Consider the following 17,505-nt stretch of genomic DNA (forward strand, 5'->3'; position numbering starts at 1 on the left):
CGAACGGTGCCTTGATAGGGGTTTGGGCTTGGCGAATTTTTAATATTGTTTTGTAAAGTTCAGCGACGGCCGCGACGTTTTCTATAATCTTTGGCCTACCAGCCTTTTTATCGGTTACGTTCTTCGCGTGCTCAGTATCTTCCTCCCAATATTTAGTTTCTATCAAGGGGCGGTGATATACCCTTCCGTTGATAAAATCTGAATGAACTTGTTTTAAATGGTATCGATAGCCCGACCGTCTACTCTTTCTCATCGGCTCTTTAAAGTTTCAAAAAAAATTTTTATCGACGCGTAATGTTTTAATTTCGTGGCCTCGATAATTCAAAAAAAAAATTTTTTTTTATACGATCGAAGATAAAAATAAAACGTCGATTTGTTGACGCAGTAACCGAACGCAAAACAAAAATATATTTCGTAAAGAAATTGATTTCCAAAGAAAAAATTTTTTTTTTTTTTTTTTTTTTTTTTTTTTTTTTTTTCTAGCTCACGAAAATATAATTCGGTTGTTTGGAGGGGTGAGACAAAATTTCATACGGTATTCGTAATTATATATCGAAAACCTAATATTATAAATGAGGGCAAAAGGGTTCTTAATTTTAACAAAAGTAATCAATATCGAATAATAGTCAATATCAAAAAAAAATTTTCATTCAAAAAAAAAAAAATTTGTTATTAAAGTAGTAGCATCTCGAGTCAACAGAAATTCTGGAGAGGAGAGAAATTCTGGGAGAGAAAAAAAATTTTATATATATAAACAAATATTTTAAAAAAATTTTCGAATATTTAAGTTTTTTTTTCTGACTTATTTTGGTAAAAATTTTATTTTTAGCCAAGTAAATGTGATCAAGGGAAGGTGCTAAATTCAAAGCACCCTTCCCAAGAGTTGAGTTTTGTGAAAGTTTTCTCAGCTAAAGAAAGTGCTGTTAAGCATCTTTCCAGAACTGGAAACCTTCGTGTAGAGAAGGTGCTAAATTCAAAGCACCCTTCTCGTAATGTGTAGGTATGAGTGTAAAGGGTTCAAAATAACTTTTAGCCAAAATAAGTTCTTGTTAACTAATTTCTAGAAATAGATTAAAATGATGAAAGGCAAAAATAAACTTTTATAAATAAAATTTGAATAATAGAATTTAAAAATAATACTCGTAAACTGCTTAATTATCAAAATAATTCTTTAAACGGACGTATAATACTTTTGCTGACAAGAGATGCACGTGTGAGTCCGCGTGATGCGAGCCGCACCTCGTCAGCGAATCTTTATTCTATTATTAGATTAAGAAAAGAAAATTATTATAGAAGGTGAAAAAGATAATGAAAAGAAATGATTTTATTTTAATTTTTTAACTTCTTTAAATAAAAATAAAAAAAATTGAAAACGAAATTCTTTAGCAAATTATAAGACAAAATTTTGATGTGAACAAAAAAAATTGTTAAGCAAAAATTAGACTTTCTGGAGTTAATGATATATACAAAAAGATTTTACGAATTTTAAATAAGACTTGAAAATTTATAAAATTTAAGAATAAAAGAAACTGATAAATTTAGTTTTTAAGAAAGAGATTTTAAACTGTCAAAACTAGAATTTACTTAACAGTGGAATTTACTTGATGTTAATAAAGATTTAGATAGTACGAAAAAGAAAAGAAAAATAATTTTAGAGAATTTAAATTTTCTCAAACGAAAGTTAAATAATTTCGTACTCGATATCCCACCGCTGCTACCAGTGTTCTTTATGTTATGTCCAAGGGCGTTTAAGTGGTAGCGTAAACGGTGGAGGTTTGGACTAACGGTTTAAAGAATACGCAACGGAGTTTTAATTCCGTTGTTTTAATTATTTATGCGGGACGTTTTCGACGGACTAATTTATCACGCCTTCGTTTGAGACTGAACACGGATTTTATTAAGAATAGATGTACTTACTCTTTGCAGGATTTTTGTTGTTACCGGATCCGTGATTCCGGGGCTGCTGTTAGCGCCTTTTCCTTGAATTGGCCCTCTGGTTGGTCCTTGCAGCGGATTAAGTTGGATGGATTTGGGGCTGCTTACTTTAAGGGCTTCTTATTTTTAAGAAATGAATTAACTCGAAACTGATTTCACTTCTTTTGATATTTATTTTTATAACCACAAAACTTACACTTTCGCAATTTTAATTTTAACGTAATTTATTTTAATGAATTTTATTGATTTGGTTGAGCTAACGTCCTCCAGTCCCCCGTAGGGTAAAGTGCGCAAACTAGCTTTTAGGAAATTTTGAATAAACTTAATGACCGAATTCTCGCCTAAGTGCAGGGCAAATTAGAACTTTGAGAATACGGTTCTCTATGATTTACTTACTGGCCGAATTCTCGCCTAAGTGCAGGGCAAATTAGAACTTTGAGAAGACGACTCTCTAAGATACTTAAAATTAATACGTGGCCTGCCGGTTAAACCGCGTCCAAACTTCCTTTAAGTGCAGTGCAAATTAAAGCAAAGGACTCTACAAGGCACGGGCCCGTCAATTAAACGCGGAAGTCGAATTAATTAACAAAGACCAGGAGCGGTCTCCGTTTCTCGTTTTTAAATGCTCGCGGTGCTGAGTTTGCAAAAGTCCCCGCTAGTCAACCAGCAGTCACGTAGCTTATATTTTATTGTGGCTTTTGCGCATGGAGAAGTCTTCCATCTGTGCGGGTGATTTAAATTTAAAAAAATTTACGGGTGGACATAACAGCTCTAATGTCACACAAGAAGAGAGAGAGATATATATATGTGTAACAAGCTTGGGTCTTTCTATCATCTGCTTGATCGTACCTCTCTATCGCTTGTTGCATGCTCTCACTTGCACGTACAGACTCAGGTGGAACGTGACACTTTTTCATGAACGTTGACGGTGTTCATCAATTTATAAGACGTTATCACGTCAAAACAAAAAAAAATGTTTTAGTCAATAATAATAATAATACTTACTTTTTATTAGCTTAATAATGATGAAGACGATGATTATGATAATGATGAGAAATGTTTTTAGTGATAGAAAAAAAAAATGCAATATATATATATATATATTGTTATATCCGGCGTCACCCCATATAACACTCGGGGTCTCTGCCTCACGACGAAAAGTGCAGCGCTTGCACTTTGAAGGACAATCGGACAACACCTCGATCACGCCTTGAGCACACCATGCCCACGTTCTGTCAAACTTGCAATTTTAGACCAATAACAAAATTCAATTTCCTCCCAAAAGTCGTGACCCGAGTGCTTAAAAACTCTAAGCAACGCGGCACGTGCGTTCAATCTTTTATCAAAGAATACGAGGGAAGGTATCCTCGTAGAAGCCGTGTGTGTCCCCGTACCGCGTTACGTACGAGGCAGTATAAAGCACTAGGTCGCTTATACAAACTTCTAAATTCACTATTGTCCTATTTGATTCTTTAAATTATATCATCTACGAATCGCGCCAGTGTGCTCTTCGAGCAGGATCGAGGGCCCCGTTGTCCGTAGTGATATCTTTCTCTAAATTCCAACTTTTCGATCTGTTATTTAATTAAGGGTGGATCTAAATATTCGCCGGAGTCGTTACTCTGTTCACGAACTCATAATTAAACATTCTAAATCACTGAATATAGTTATAAGTAAATAGTTATTAAGTGAAATATTGACCATTGAGTGCGTCTCGCCCGTAGGGCTAAAATTTTGAATAAACAGTAAAACTCCGAATATCGTGGAACCCATTATTTCTAAGATTAGTTCCTGAACCTCTTTCATTACATCGATCTCAACCACGAGAGAAGGAAGAGAAACCAATCCAGGATTTACCGATCGACAACTCAAATTTAAATCAACAATTGAATTCATAAGGGACGAAGGTAAGTTCGGTTCCTGTAATCGACTTCTCTTTAAATTCGCCGTTTGGAACTCCTGGATACCGGGAGGCGTTCGAAATCCACATTAAAAATAAAACTCTTGTAGTTTATCTACAAGAGAAAATCTATCTAAAAGCGTGTCCGAGCCTCCTCAAGGCCCACTCTACCAATAATTATTTAATTATGATTAATTCGGACATAACAGATCAGATTTATGGTGGCAGCGGTGGGATTCGAACGCATCCTTTCGGCTTACCACAAACGAAAGTCCTATTTAAATTTTCAAAATTCTTTAACTTTTCGAAAATTTTGGCAAAATTGTCACTCAAAATTTAGAAAACGGAAATTCTTTTCCCTTATGAACTGATCGATCCTTTAAATACCGTCTTTATTTTAAATTTCCTTCAGTCTAGGGCGTTGGCTCATAAAGTTTAAATTTTTTCTTATTCCGAGTAAAATATCGATTCATTATTCTATCGTTAAATTCTTGCATATAAAATTTTTTTTTTTTGCTGATTCAGACATTCCAGTTTATTAATATAAATTTTAATCCCACTCTTTAAACTCACCGAGTCCTTTAATAATTAGTTTTGCTAACGCAAAAATCAGCTCTCAAACGAAATATTGTTATGTTAGACTAGGGCGTCGGTCCTCAACAAAAAAAAAAAAAATATATTTTTATTTGCTTTAAAACATTATTTTAATCATTCCTTCAATATCATTTTATTATTTTAATATTAGACTGTTGCATTGAAAAAGAAATTTTGCTGACTAAGACTTTTAGTTCCTTAACGCATCGTCCGTTGAACTTACCCGTCGCAAACACACTTAGCTATCGCGTTTCAATTTTGCTGACACGAAAAATTCTTTTCAAGTTCGTCCACATCTTATTATTTTTATCTTATTATTTTATCATATTAACAGCTGTGAACTAGTGCTGATTAAACTTTTCAATTTGCTTACGGGGTGCTGTTACAATACTAGCAGTTCCTTGACCAAAAGGTCATTTCGAAACACCTTGCTGCTGTTTTACGAGCAACGAGGATCGTTCTCGAGGTCGATTCTTCGATTTAGTAAATTGTGGGCTTATTCTTCACACCCTTGCGACACAAAATCTCCCTCTCGGAATTTTGCTGCTGTCTATCGAGCAACAAAACTCTATTGGAAAATTTTGAGAGCTACACAGCACTAACAATTTTTTTTGTTTATTTGAAATTTTCTTTGTTTGTTTTATTTGTTTGTTAAAGAAAATTTTTTTTCTCCTTTGTTATCGAACTCATGAAGTGCTAACTATAGCACCAATAAAAATATATATTGATGGTCCGACATTCGCGAAGCGGTTTTAAATTTCAAATCCGAAAAGCTTATTCAGACTTCTTTAACGGTCAAATTTACCACCGCCCCTTAATAGAATCGCGTTATTGGGAAGATCCTACCTTCGTTAACCCTCGGTCGGTTATTCGGGTTTATGTAAGTTCCAGGTTGAAGGACTGATTTATTGATGATCGTGACGTCTCCTCCTGTGTCTATAATGAAGCGTTGATATTTTCCGAGTAGAAGCGGACATGCTAATTCGATTTTGGGACCACCGCCTACCGCGAGCACAAACTCTTACCGTCATGGCTCGACCTCTAGAGCCTATACCTTTTAGCCTAGACATCTTCGAACCGTCTATCTTTACCGTTCCTCCCAGAACAAAAATGTTCGCCCCAGTTCCCATCAAAAATCCAGGACTGACCCAAGGATATCTGTCTCGAATAGAACTTCCAGCCGTCGGGTTTTGAATCGCGTTATTGGGAAGATCCTACCTTCGTCGAAGAAACGCCATCTAAGAAGCCTAGGATAATAAGTAACATCCCAGCTCCAGTCGGACTATTCAAAATACCTTAGATCTCGAAATTGTATAAAACAACAACAATGGCACCTCCAAATCCAGAACAAGCGGCAGCAGCAGCAGAACGGGCCAGAGAAGCGGAGCGGCTCCGCAGGATACAAGAGGAAGACAACAATGAAGGTAATCGACAAGGAGTCAAATTATTCGACCTCACGCGGAATGAACCCGAGAAGGACTACTATAAAATCACCAAAGAAATGGAAGAGGCTCTCCCCACATTCACCGGAGACGGAGATGTCAGCTATGAAGAATTCGACAACCGTCTAAAAGATTGGCTACATATGATGCCCGAAAATAATCAACAGCCCTTTATCGGACGCATCCTCCGGAAGCTGAGGGGTCGTGCAAGAAACGTCGTCGAAGATATGGAAATCCGAACCGTACAAGAACTCGTCAACGTTCTACGAAGCCACTTTCGGCTTGGAGACCCGCTTCGAATAAACTTAGCAAAATTAACCTCAGCCCAGAGGGGAAAATTCGATGCATTCGAGAGCTTCTACTACCGATTAAGATCTATGCTTCGTAAAATACAGGCTGCAGTCCCAGACGCCGATCGCGTAGCAATTACCAATCAAGCTCACCGTCTGGCGGTTGATCTATTTTTCGAATCTTTACCAGATTATTTGAAATGCCTTGCCTCGACTCAACAGCACACAACGTTAACCGCGCTATATGAGTCAATTCAAGAACAAATACTAAAATACGATAACAACATGAGGCTTCAAAATCCGAAACCTTCACAAAGAGAATTTCCTCAAGATCAGAATGGGAATCACTATCCTCGCAATAACGGCCCACGAGGATATTTCCAAAATAATCAACAAGGACCCCCAGCCCATGGACACCCGTGGTCCAAACCGGAAACAGATCTCTATGTCAATCCGAAACCGGTCGCATTCGCTTACAATGCACCAAGCATATCAAATTTCGCTACCGAAGAACCACAATACTACGAAGACTATCCAGTTGCAACTCAAGGCTGGTATGGACTATCACCTTGCGGAAACAACGAATGCGAACATGCAGATTGCGAAGATCCTCAAGCGATGGCGTATTCCGTCAACAATAACTATCCTCAAAATAACAACAATCACACACAAAGAAATTCCCAATATCGAACTCCCTATCAAAATCCAAATCACCCTGGAAATTATAATCCTTCCTACAAACCCTACACCTCCCGTCCTCCCTACAACCCTCAATATAATCCTCAATACCCCCCACAATTTAAACCCCAATATTCTTCCCAAAACCCCGAATATTTTGCGAAAAATCAACGTCCCCAATACCAGCAAACAAGAACACATGGAATAGTGCAATCAACCCAACCGCCGCAAGGGCCATCCCTAGTTACATCAATGGGGATATACTCTGAGTCATCACTAGTACTGTTAGAAAGACACATTAAAAGCTCAGAGATCTGCAACTGCCCAGGCTGCCCGAAGAGAAACCTCAAGAAAGAGGAAGATCCTTTAGAGCCTTCTTTAAACTTGATGGGCGCTCGTCCGACCGAGGTAAAGAGGAGCCAGCCCCAACTGCCTCAACAAATGATAGCAGCCATGTACCGTCAACACAATTAGTAAATGGAATCGCCCTAGTCACCGGCCGGGGACCAGTTATCACGGTTAAAAACCCAAAATTTCTTAACAACATCTGTGAAATACTGATTGATTCCGGAGCAAACTACAATTTCATCAGCATCGAAGCCCTAGCAGATGACACCACCTTCATCTACGAAAATTTCGGGCAAGTGAACGGGATCGGAACAAACAAACAACCGATCATCGGACTCGTCACACTCAGTCTGTTCGACAAGGCCATCCCGTTCCGGATAGTACCTCGCCGACTAGGAGGCTACCTAGCCATCCTCGGCAGCGAATTTCATGCCAAAGAACAAGCCAACATCTCATTTTATTGGCATACAATGGTCCTTAGAAGTCAGCCGGTTCGTCCGATCCCGTTCATCATAAAGCGAGGATCCTGCGAATCTCAAATGCTCGCGGTAGGCGGTGGTCCCAAAATCGAATTAGCATGTCCGCTTCTACTCGGAAAATATCAACGCTTCAAATCGAACTAGACACTCAACAGTTCCAGTGACTCTACAGACGACGGTCCAGCAAAGATCAAGACCATTGAACAACGGGCAACGGAAATTTTAAATAAATTTCCACTACAACATCTCGATATAAAACAGCGACAACAAATCACCGACATCGTCCAAGACTTCACCGACATCTTTCACCTACTTGGTGACAAATTAGGATGTTCTAATCGAGCAACCTGTAAGATTCCGACTATAACTGATAAACCAGTCAACGTGAAACAATATCGTTTCCCTAAACAACACCAAGACGAAATCCAACGGCAAATCGACAGCTTGATGGAACAGGGAATTATACGAAACTCTAAATCTCCATATAATTCCCCGGTATGGGTCGTCCCAAAGAAGGCAGACCCCAAAACAGGAGCCATGAAATGGAGAATGGTAATCGACTTCAGAGATCTAAATAAAATCTCCATAGGAGACGCATACCCATTACCCTCTATAGTCGGCATCCTGGATCAACTAGGAGATGCTCTCTATTTCAGCGTCTTCGATCTCGCCAGTGGGTTTCATCAAATAGAAATGGACCCCGAAGACGCCCACAAAACTGCATTCTCCACTCCATTCGGACACTTCAAGTACGCCAGAATGCCCTTCGGACTAGAAGGAGCCCCAGCCACGTTCCAAAGGATGATGAATTCAACTTTGAGCTGCTTACCATGGATACTAATTTATTTAGACGACATCATCCTCCACGCTCGTTCTCTAGAAGAACATGGAATCCGCCTCAGACGATTATTTCGAGTACTCCGAGACGCAGGGCTCACACTACAACCAGACAAATGCAAATTTTTGTGCTCAGAAGTCGACTATCTCAGACATGTCATCTCTCGAGACGGAGTGAAACCTGATCCTAAAAAAAATTCAAGCAATCCGAGACGCTCCGAATCCCCGTAACCAACGAGAGATGAGAAAATTCCTCGGCCTGGCAAACTACTATCGCCGATTCATCGATAATTACACCCTTCAAGCTAAACCGTTAACCGATTTAACGCGAAAAACGAAACCTTTTAAATGGACCGAAGAAGCCGAAAGGGCCATTCAAGACATCAAGAACGCCTTGTGCAAAAATTCAACCCTTTCATTACCAGATCTTGACAAGCCCTTCATCTTAGCGGTCAGTTCTTCAGAAGAAGGCATAGCGGGTATCCTGAGCCAAGAATTAGACTCCACTGACCCAGCAGAAAATTTAAATAAAAATGAAAAAATTGTAGCATGCACATCCAGAGTCTTACGTGACGCAGAACTACGCTATACTCCGGACGAAAAAGAATGTCTCACCGTTGTATATGCCATCCAGCAGTTCCATCCTTATTTATACGGAAAAAAATTCACCGTTCAAACAAAAAAGGCCTGTGTAGCCTGGCTACGAGACACACACGATCTCACAGACAGACAACGGAAATGGCGATCAAAAATCAACGAATTCTACTTCAAGATCGCTATCCGGACCAACGTCGGAGATCAATACGCGGATGCACTCTCATACAACCCTACAGGACGTCCAGAAGGAAAACAAGAGCTCCAAGAAAAGGAGGAAACGCCTAACGAGCCCTCTAGAATCACCAGCCAAGAAAACATACCAGAAGCCGTCTTGTTACCGGCAACAGGAGTTGAGAAAATCACCTCAGATCCTCCAAAACGCCGCCCTGGACGACCTTTAGGTTCAAAAAATCGGCCAGCCCTCAAGAGCGCTCCAGAGATTCGACAAACGATTGCTTCTCGATTCCGGTCGGAACTACGCAGAGGATCTCATAAGAATCCCATTAATTACATGGAACCCGCCACTTCCAGCAACGACGAAGAAGCCGAAGGGTTGGGTCAAGACCACGTTGGAGATGACGATGTGTTCCACACTCCAGAACCAAGAGGGGGGAAGCTAGTCCATCTCTACCAGCTAGAGATTCAATTAGGGAACTAACTCCTCCGGCCTATTTTGACTCTGGCGACGATGGAGATGAAGAAGAAGAAGAGACCCCCATAGTTCCACAACAGACAGAATCGTCTGGAGAAATCACTGAATCATCCATAGAAAATACTCCTAACATTCAAAACACCATTAGAACAATTGAAGAATTATCCGATGATCAAATCCATACCCCATCCCGACCTCCCTTATCACCAACAATTCCTAAAGGAAATTCCCGCTGGTGGCGACCAGTACCTGTGCCAAGTCCTGACGTAATAAAAGAAGTAAAAAGATCTATCGAAAATTTTAAACAAATAAGATCACTGGAAAAGACATTCAACGAAGAAGCCAGCGAAGAAGCTGAAATAACCATAAATGAGTTTATCTCGGAAGAAGCAAACGAGGACCAGGATAGTACAGTGACATCAGCGAACCAGACGACACGGTAATCGTAACTCGACCTACAACGAAAAGCCCGGAAATTAACCAAGAAAAATCTCCTACAGATGACTTCTCACCTAGAACCGACATCACTGATACCACCATCCAATTGGCCCCAGAAACACCAACTTTAGTTCGTACAATGATAGAAAATTTTGAATCACAGGGCATCAAGTGGGATCCAGAGTCAAGATCAATAATCGACACTAGCGATCACCAAGGGTCAACCCCGTATAGACCCATACCAGATCAATCTGTCATCACTCAGATGAGGACCAGACTATCAGAACTACCTACAATAAATACCGCAGACTCACCTGGCGCAAGCTCCAGCCGGTTCTTAGACTTCGGATCTACAGCGTCCGAGAACACAGAAAAATCAAAGAAAATAGTCTCTTTTCTGGAACCTATACCTCAAACCCCGGGTATAACAAATAATCCACCTATGTCTCCGGAATTATCTAACGAAAAAGAAGACACGATTTCACGAGAAACATCCTCGACAGCTCAACAAAATCCAGAAATTGCAACTCCAAACGGCAAACAATGACCCTCCCACGCCAATAAGGTTTCACAGTCAAGAGAGAAAAGGAGAAATCATCATAGAACCTCTAGAAACTTCCTCCGATGAGAAAACAATGCCAAACAATAACCAGCCTCTAAACAAAAACCTAGAGGGGGGGATGGAAAAATATATAAACTCGGAAGATCCAGTGTCAGATAGACCCGACGAACTAAGAGTAGTGGAACTATTAAAAAGCCGAGATTGACTCACTTACGCTCGAGATAACATCGCTCACTTTCTCACTACAGACTGCGAACTAGCCACCCCAACAGCAAAGTTACTCCGTGACCTCAAATTCATCGATGTTGACGATCTGAAACAGGCCAAACCACGTAAAGGAGACTTCCTGGTGACAAAAATTGGCAAATATCGGATTTTCTCTATCTTTGTCAGAGAATATCATCGGACTAAAATATCCAGTGAAGATTTAATAAACGGCCTTCAAAGCTTTCACCTCGCATTAGAACGAGTGAACAAAATTCACTCCCTAAGAATGGCTCAAAATGGAGATGGATTCGGGTCCATAAATATACAACAACACCTGATGAAAGAACTACGAGATTGCCCTGTACAAATAACGCTCTGTGACGGAGAAATCTCCGTACCAGCCGAAGAACTACGACCCGAAATCATCAAAGAAAAACACGCAAGCCTGATCGGAGGACTTAAAGGAGTCCTCAAGACTTATTGGAGAATAAGAGAAAATTTCTACTGGCCAGGAATGAAAGAACAAACTTACCAATACATCCTGAGATGCGACACTTGTCAACAGAAGAAATTATCCAGAATAAAAACTAAACAACCTATGGTAATCACCGATACACCGTCCGACGCGTTCGAAAAAATCTCGATCGACACCGTAGGGCCACTACCTATGACCGCAGAGGGCAACTTACATATCCTCACTATACAGGATAATTTTACAAAACATTGCGCAGCTATAGCAATACCGGATATCAGGACCCAAACAATCGCAGAGGCCCTGATCAATCAATATATTTGCCTATACGGATGTCCGAGAACGATCTTGTCGGATAGAGGAACATCATTCACTTCAAAACTCTTGGCAAAAATGTCGGAAATATTAAAAATAAGAAGAGTAACAACTTCTGGATACTATCCTCAAGCTAACGGATCACTGGAGAGAAGCCATCAAACTCTTGTTGAATATCTCAGAGTGTTTGTCAATCCTTCTCAGACTGGGATGAATACTTACCCATGGCCATGTTTAACTATAACACCTTGGTCCATAGTGGGACAAAATTCACGCCTCACGAGTTAGTTTTCGGTAAAAAGGCTCGCGCTCCAACCGAGTTCCCCGATTATGAAAAAATTGAAATATACCCCGATTATCTGATTGACCTAATGAATCGATTAAATCACACCTGGACTGTCGCTCGCGATTCACTTGTCGAATCAAAATTAAGATCTAAAGAAAGATTCGATAAAAACTTACATCCAATAGATTTTCAAGTAGGAGATTTCGCTTACAATTTGAACGAAACTCGGAAAAATAAACTCGATATCTATTATAAAGGTCCTTTTGAGATCGTAGAAATTACCGATAAGGGCTGTCTGACATTGGAACTTCCCAATGGAAAACGCGGAATCAAACATCCCAGCAAACTGAAAAGAGCTATTGAATAAAATAAACACACTCCTGTTACAGACGATCATGTCCACACCAAGTAACACGATACGAAAAAAAATAATATAATAAATATGCGGCTACTCCAAGTCAACATATGCTGCCTACTCATCATATTTGTGGAATCAGGTCAAGACGCTCTAATAATTCAGCCAGCTTCATCCAATCCAGGAATCCTATACGAAAAATACAAAACTATCCATCTAATAGAACGAGAATGGAAAATAATCTCTACCATAGACGTCGGAACCATCATAAATATATCTCCTTGGCAAGAGATGTCATCATACAGCGATAAAGAATGCCGCCAAACTTGTCTATCATACTTCTCTCCCCCGGAGTGCGCAATTCTGGGAAAAGAAGCTATATTAAAAGACTTAGAAAGAGACAGAGAGGATGTAATCAATCGATTAAGACAAAATCTAAAACAAGCAGACAGTACTACATCAACTAAAATCCGAAACCGAAGGACCCCCTGGTTTGGATTCGTAGGATCCATAGCTCGAAAAGCCTTCGGACTTATGGATTACGACGACCACGAACACATTTCTCATGAAAGAGACAAATTATACAACGACCAAAGAGAGATAACAACACTCGTAAACAACTCAACGCATATGATAAAATCAGAAATAAACAAAATCATCTCCGATCAAAACAACACTAAGGCCAGAGTCACCCTGTTGTCCAAAACAATCAACAGCTACGCCACCAAGGTCGGGAGCGCGATCGAGAAAATAAAACTACGTCTACATTTTATGCAAAGAGCCGACGAAAGAGTACAAAGAACGTCGAGTCTATTACGCTACCTCAAGGAAGCTGAGTCAGCGATAGAAGACGCTAAGAGAGGGGTCGTCCCAGGAGGAATTCTTTCACCAGACCAACTGAAAAATGCAACAAGAGATATTACGACACGTTTTCCCAACCTAAATCCCCCTCAACCAGTGGACCACGTAAATCTCCAGACCCTTTCCAACATCGCAAAGGTGAACACGGGAAGAATAGATAATAAATTCCTAATTATAATCACCCTACCATTGTTCAACCAAGTCACACTCCAACTATATCAAATAAGACCTATACCTGTCCCTCAAACAATCGGAGGAGCCATGAGAAGCCTACTGATCCGCCCAAGCAAGGATTATCTCGCAATAGACGCCCTCCAAGATCAATACTTTTTAGCGGACACGGAAACCATAAAAAATTGCAAAACAATTTCAACAGACCTAGCCTGTGAAATTAACGTCCCCCTCAAACCAATAAAAGACAACACAGAGTGCGAACTACAGCTCTATTTAAAGCCAAACAACGAGACAATGAAACAATGTGACGTCCAAATATTGCCTAAATGTTCAACGCAACTAATAAAATTACATCAATCAAATTCCTGGGCTTATTCCACCTGTAAGCCAAAAAACTTTATAACAACATGCGATTCAAAAATATGCATCGAACACCAGATCCATGGCTCGGGCACCTTCACCTTGTCCCCCGGCTGCGTCCTAACAAATAATCATCTCGTAATCAAAGGGACCGAAGAAGAAACAGACACAATCAGTATCTTCGCCTTCCCCACCATAAACTTAACACATTTGGTGACTAACCTCACCGAAAAACCAAAACCACCTCATCTGCTAACAAACATCGCCGAAGAACCAGTAGGGGAAAATACCCTACTCTCTCCATGGGGCGACAGCCTCGAAGGAAACGAGAACAGACTCACGAGAATTGGACTTCACCATCAAGAAGAGTCAAAACATCGGTACGTCACAATCGCAAACACAGGCGCAGTGCTCTCAATTATAACATCCCTCGCACTTTTCTTTGGATATTATTACTACGGTTGTTGTTGCAACTGCCTCAAACCTCTGCAAAAATTTAAAACAAAAAAACAAAAATCGTTCCAAGGAAAGACGAACGAAACATTCGAACTCACGGACACAATTTTAACGTACCCAACTCGGTCAAGATCTCCAGGACCAGCAAGACACCAACAGAGTCTACCAGGAACTCACGGACGACAGATGGTAACACCATTAACTCCAGCCCGGACCGGCATTCGACTCGCCGACTACGACTATGACTAGAATGAATAAAAATTTAAAAACAAGACAGAAAATATCCCTGTAAAATTACATCTATATCTATATATTCTTCTTTTTTTTATTGTTATTAAATAAACATTAGAATTAAGCACATACATCGTACCTATATATTTCATCCCCGTGAGAGAAAGAAAAGGAAAGAATCAATAACAAAAAAAAAATTTTTTTAAAGAATATTAATTTCAAAAAAAAAAAAATTTTTTTTTCTCTTCTTTTTCAATTCTTTTTATTTTTTTTCCCCCCCTCTTCTTTCCCTCTACAATACAAATTTTGTGTAATAAATAGCAACCTGCAATATAGAACTCAGCAAATTAAATATAATGTTTCTATCGTTTCAAATTAGTATAAAGTGAGTCATCTGTCGGCGGTTGAATTATTAAAAAGATCCAACACATAAATCAATGAGAGCTCTATTTTAACCGCGGCGAACTAATTACCATACAAGAAGCGATGGTAACAAGGAACAGTAGCCAAGCTAGTCGACTTCATTACCACTAATTGCTAATAACCGCCTCCCAACCACGCCTACCTACTAACACACACAAACGGTCCCTTCCAAGTCCCCAACTAATCCCCTTCATCTATCCAACTGCTTACCCAACGACCTTATTAAAAAGCTTAAATTATTATATTAAAACTATTACTAAATCTAATAACTAAATTAAACAAAAAAAAAAAACTTTTTCCACTTTCTATTTTTTTTGTGTTAGTTTTATTTTTAACTCTATTTAAAAATATTTAACATAAAAAGTACAATTTTTTTTATATATTATCATCACCTGATCTTGGTTCCAATAGCAAGTGGCCGGGAGACGTTGTGATACGGGCCCAGTCAGCAAAAACCTGACACCCTGCAAAAATTCCTTTTATTTTAACAAAATTTTTTTTTCTCTCTTCTTTCTTTCAAAAAAAAGGGGCGAGAAAGAAATACCAAAACTTACTTTACAAGGCAAGACCTTGATAAACAAATTCGGTTATCGCAATCCGCAATGTTGCGATCTCCAAAAAATTGGGAGCGACCACCTCTTCATAAGTGCCTGGATCCTCCAACTCAAACAAAAAATAGAAGGCGGCGGCCTTTCTTACTTCTGGAGCCACAGGCCCAAAAAGATCGCAAAGATGCCTAACGACCCCAATAGCCTCTCCCGGAGTAATTGGTCCCTGCAAAGCACGTAACAGTTCCACTCCGTACCGCAAATCCTGTAAAAATTCATTATTTAACTTCTTCATTTTCTTTGTATTATTACTAATAATTTTAGAAACTCACCCGCTCCCGGAAAACAGCAGTCACATATTGGAACCAAGTTCCATATCCTTCATAGTTCCTCTTACTGGTATACATCACCAAAATCTTCTTTTCTTTCTTCCACTACGCAACACAAACACCTTACAGTACTATTTTATTAAGACTAAATCTTCGCTATTTCTCCTTACGCCGACACTTAACACTTTGCCACGAGTTAAAACAATAAAACCCCTGCTCAGCAAAGATATAAAAGAGCGGGAATATAATAAGATTTAATGCGCCACCAGATGACTAACTTTAAATCATCGCGCGCAAGACAAGAACCTCATCTGTACGCAATAATCACACAAAAACTAAAAGTGCCCCTACTACTGATAAAACAGTAACTCTGCCAACAAGACAACGCGGGCAAATTTAAATTAAATGTAACGACTAAACAATATACTATTATAAAATAATAATTTTTTTTTTTTGTTAACTATATACAATAAATTATCTACTACTATAAATATGTATTCATGTTAAGGGCAAAAGCGCACTCAATAAGTAAAAGATAAATATTAGAATGTTAAAAAATAAAACTATTAAATAAGAAATAAAGTCAAGCGATGACGGTTCGACAGAAGGGAGACTCCCGAATTTTCAAAAGCAGGGATGCCGAAGCACTCCTTCTTTGGGGGGGGGGATGCTGTTATATCCGGCGTCGCCTCATATAACACTCGGGGTCTCTGCCTCACGACGAAAAGTGCAGCGCTTGCACTTTGAAGGACAATCGGACAACACCTCGATCACGCCTTGAGCACACCATGCCCACGTTCTGTCAAACTTGCAATTTTATACCAATAACAAAATTCAATTCCCTCCCAAAAGTCGCGACCCGAGGGCTTAAAAACTCTAAGCAACGCGGCACGTGCGTTCAATCTTTTATCAAAGAATACGAGGGAAGGTATCCTCGTAGAAGCCGTGTGTGTCCCCGTACCGCGTTACGTACGAGGCAGTATAAAGCACTAGGTCGCTTATACAAACTTCTAAATTCACTATTGTCCTATTTGATTCTTTAAATTATATCATCTACGAATCGCGCCAGTGTGCTCTTCGAGCAGGATCGAGGGCCCCGTTGTCCGTAGTGATATCTTTCTCTAAATTCCAACTTTTCGATCTGTTATTTAATTAAGGGTGGATCTAAATATTCGCCGGAGTCGTTACTCTGTTCACGAACTCATAATTAAACATTCTAAATCACTGAATATAGTTATAAGTAAATAGTTATTAAGTGAAATATTGACCATTGAGTGCGTCTCGCCCGTAGGGCTAAAATTTTGAATAAACAGTAAAACTCCGAATATCGTGGAACCCATTATTTCTAAGATTAGTTCCTGAACCTCTTTCATTACATCGATCTCAACCACGAGAGAAGGAAGAGAAACCAATCCAGGATTTACCGATCGACAACTCAAATTTAAATCAACAATTGAATTCATAAGGGACGAAGGTAAGTTCGGTTCCTGTAATCGACTTCTCTTTAAATTCGCCGTTTGGAACTCCTGGATACCGGGAGGCGTTCGAAATCCACATTAAAAATAAAACTCTTGTAGTTTATCTACAAGAGAAAATCTATCTAAAAGCGTGTCCGAGCCTCCTCAAGGCCCACTCTACCAATAATTATTTAATTATAATTAATTTGGACATAACAATATATATATATATATATATATATATATATATATATATATATATATATATATATATATATA

The 17,505-nt window shown here is 39.3% G+C and overlaps 2 protein-coding genes across 7 annotated transcripts in view; both read left to right on the forward strand.

The window, feature by feature from the left end:
* LOC123260037 (dystrobrevin beta) overlaps nt 1–17,505 on the forward strand; it is an 822,761-nt gene that overhangs the window by 401,083 nt on the left and 404,173 nt on the right. The window lies entirely within an intron of this gene.
* LOC123260040 lies at nt 12,444–14,505 on the forward strand. Its single transcript, XM_044720970.1, has one exon. It carries the CDS (start codon nt 12,475–12,477, stop codon nt 14,485–14,487), a length of 2,013 nt encoding a protein of 670 aa, XP_044576905.1. The 5' UTR covers nt 12,444–12,474; the 3' UTR covers nt 14,488–14,505.

The sequence above is a fragment of the Cotesia glomerata genome, linkage group LG2, assembly GCF_020080835.1.
Source record: "Cotesia glomerata isolate CgM1 linkage group LG2, MPM_Cglom_v2.3, whole genome shotgun sequence".
NCBI classification, from domain to species: domain Eukaryota; kingdom Metazoa; phylum Arthropoda; class Insecta; order Hymenoptera; family Braconidae; genus Cotesia; species Cotesia glomerata.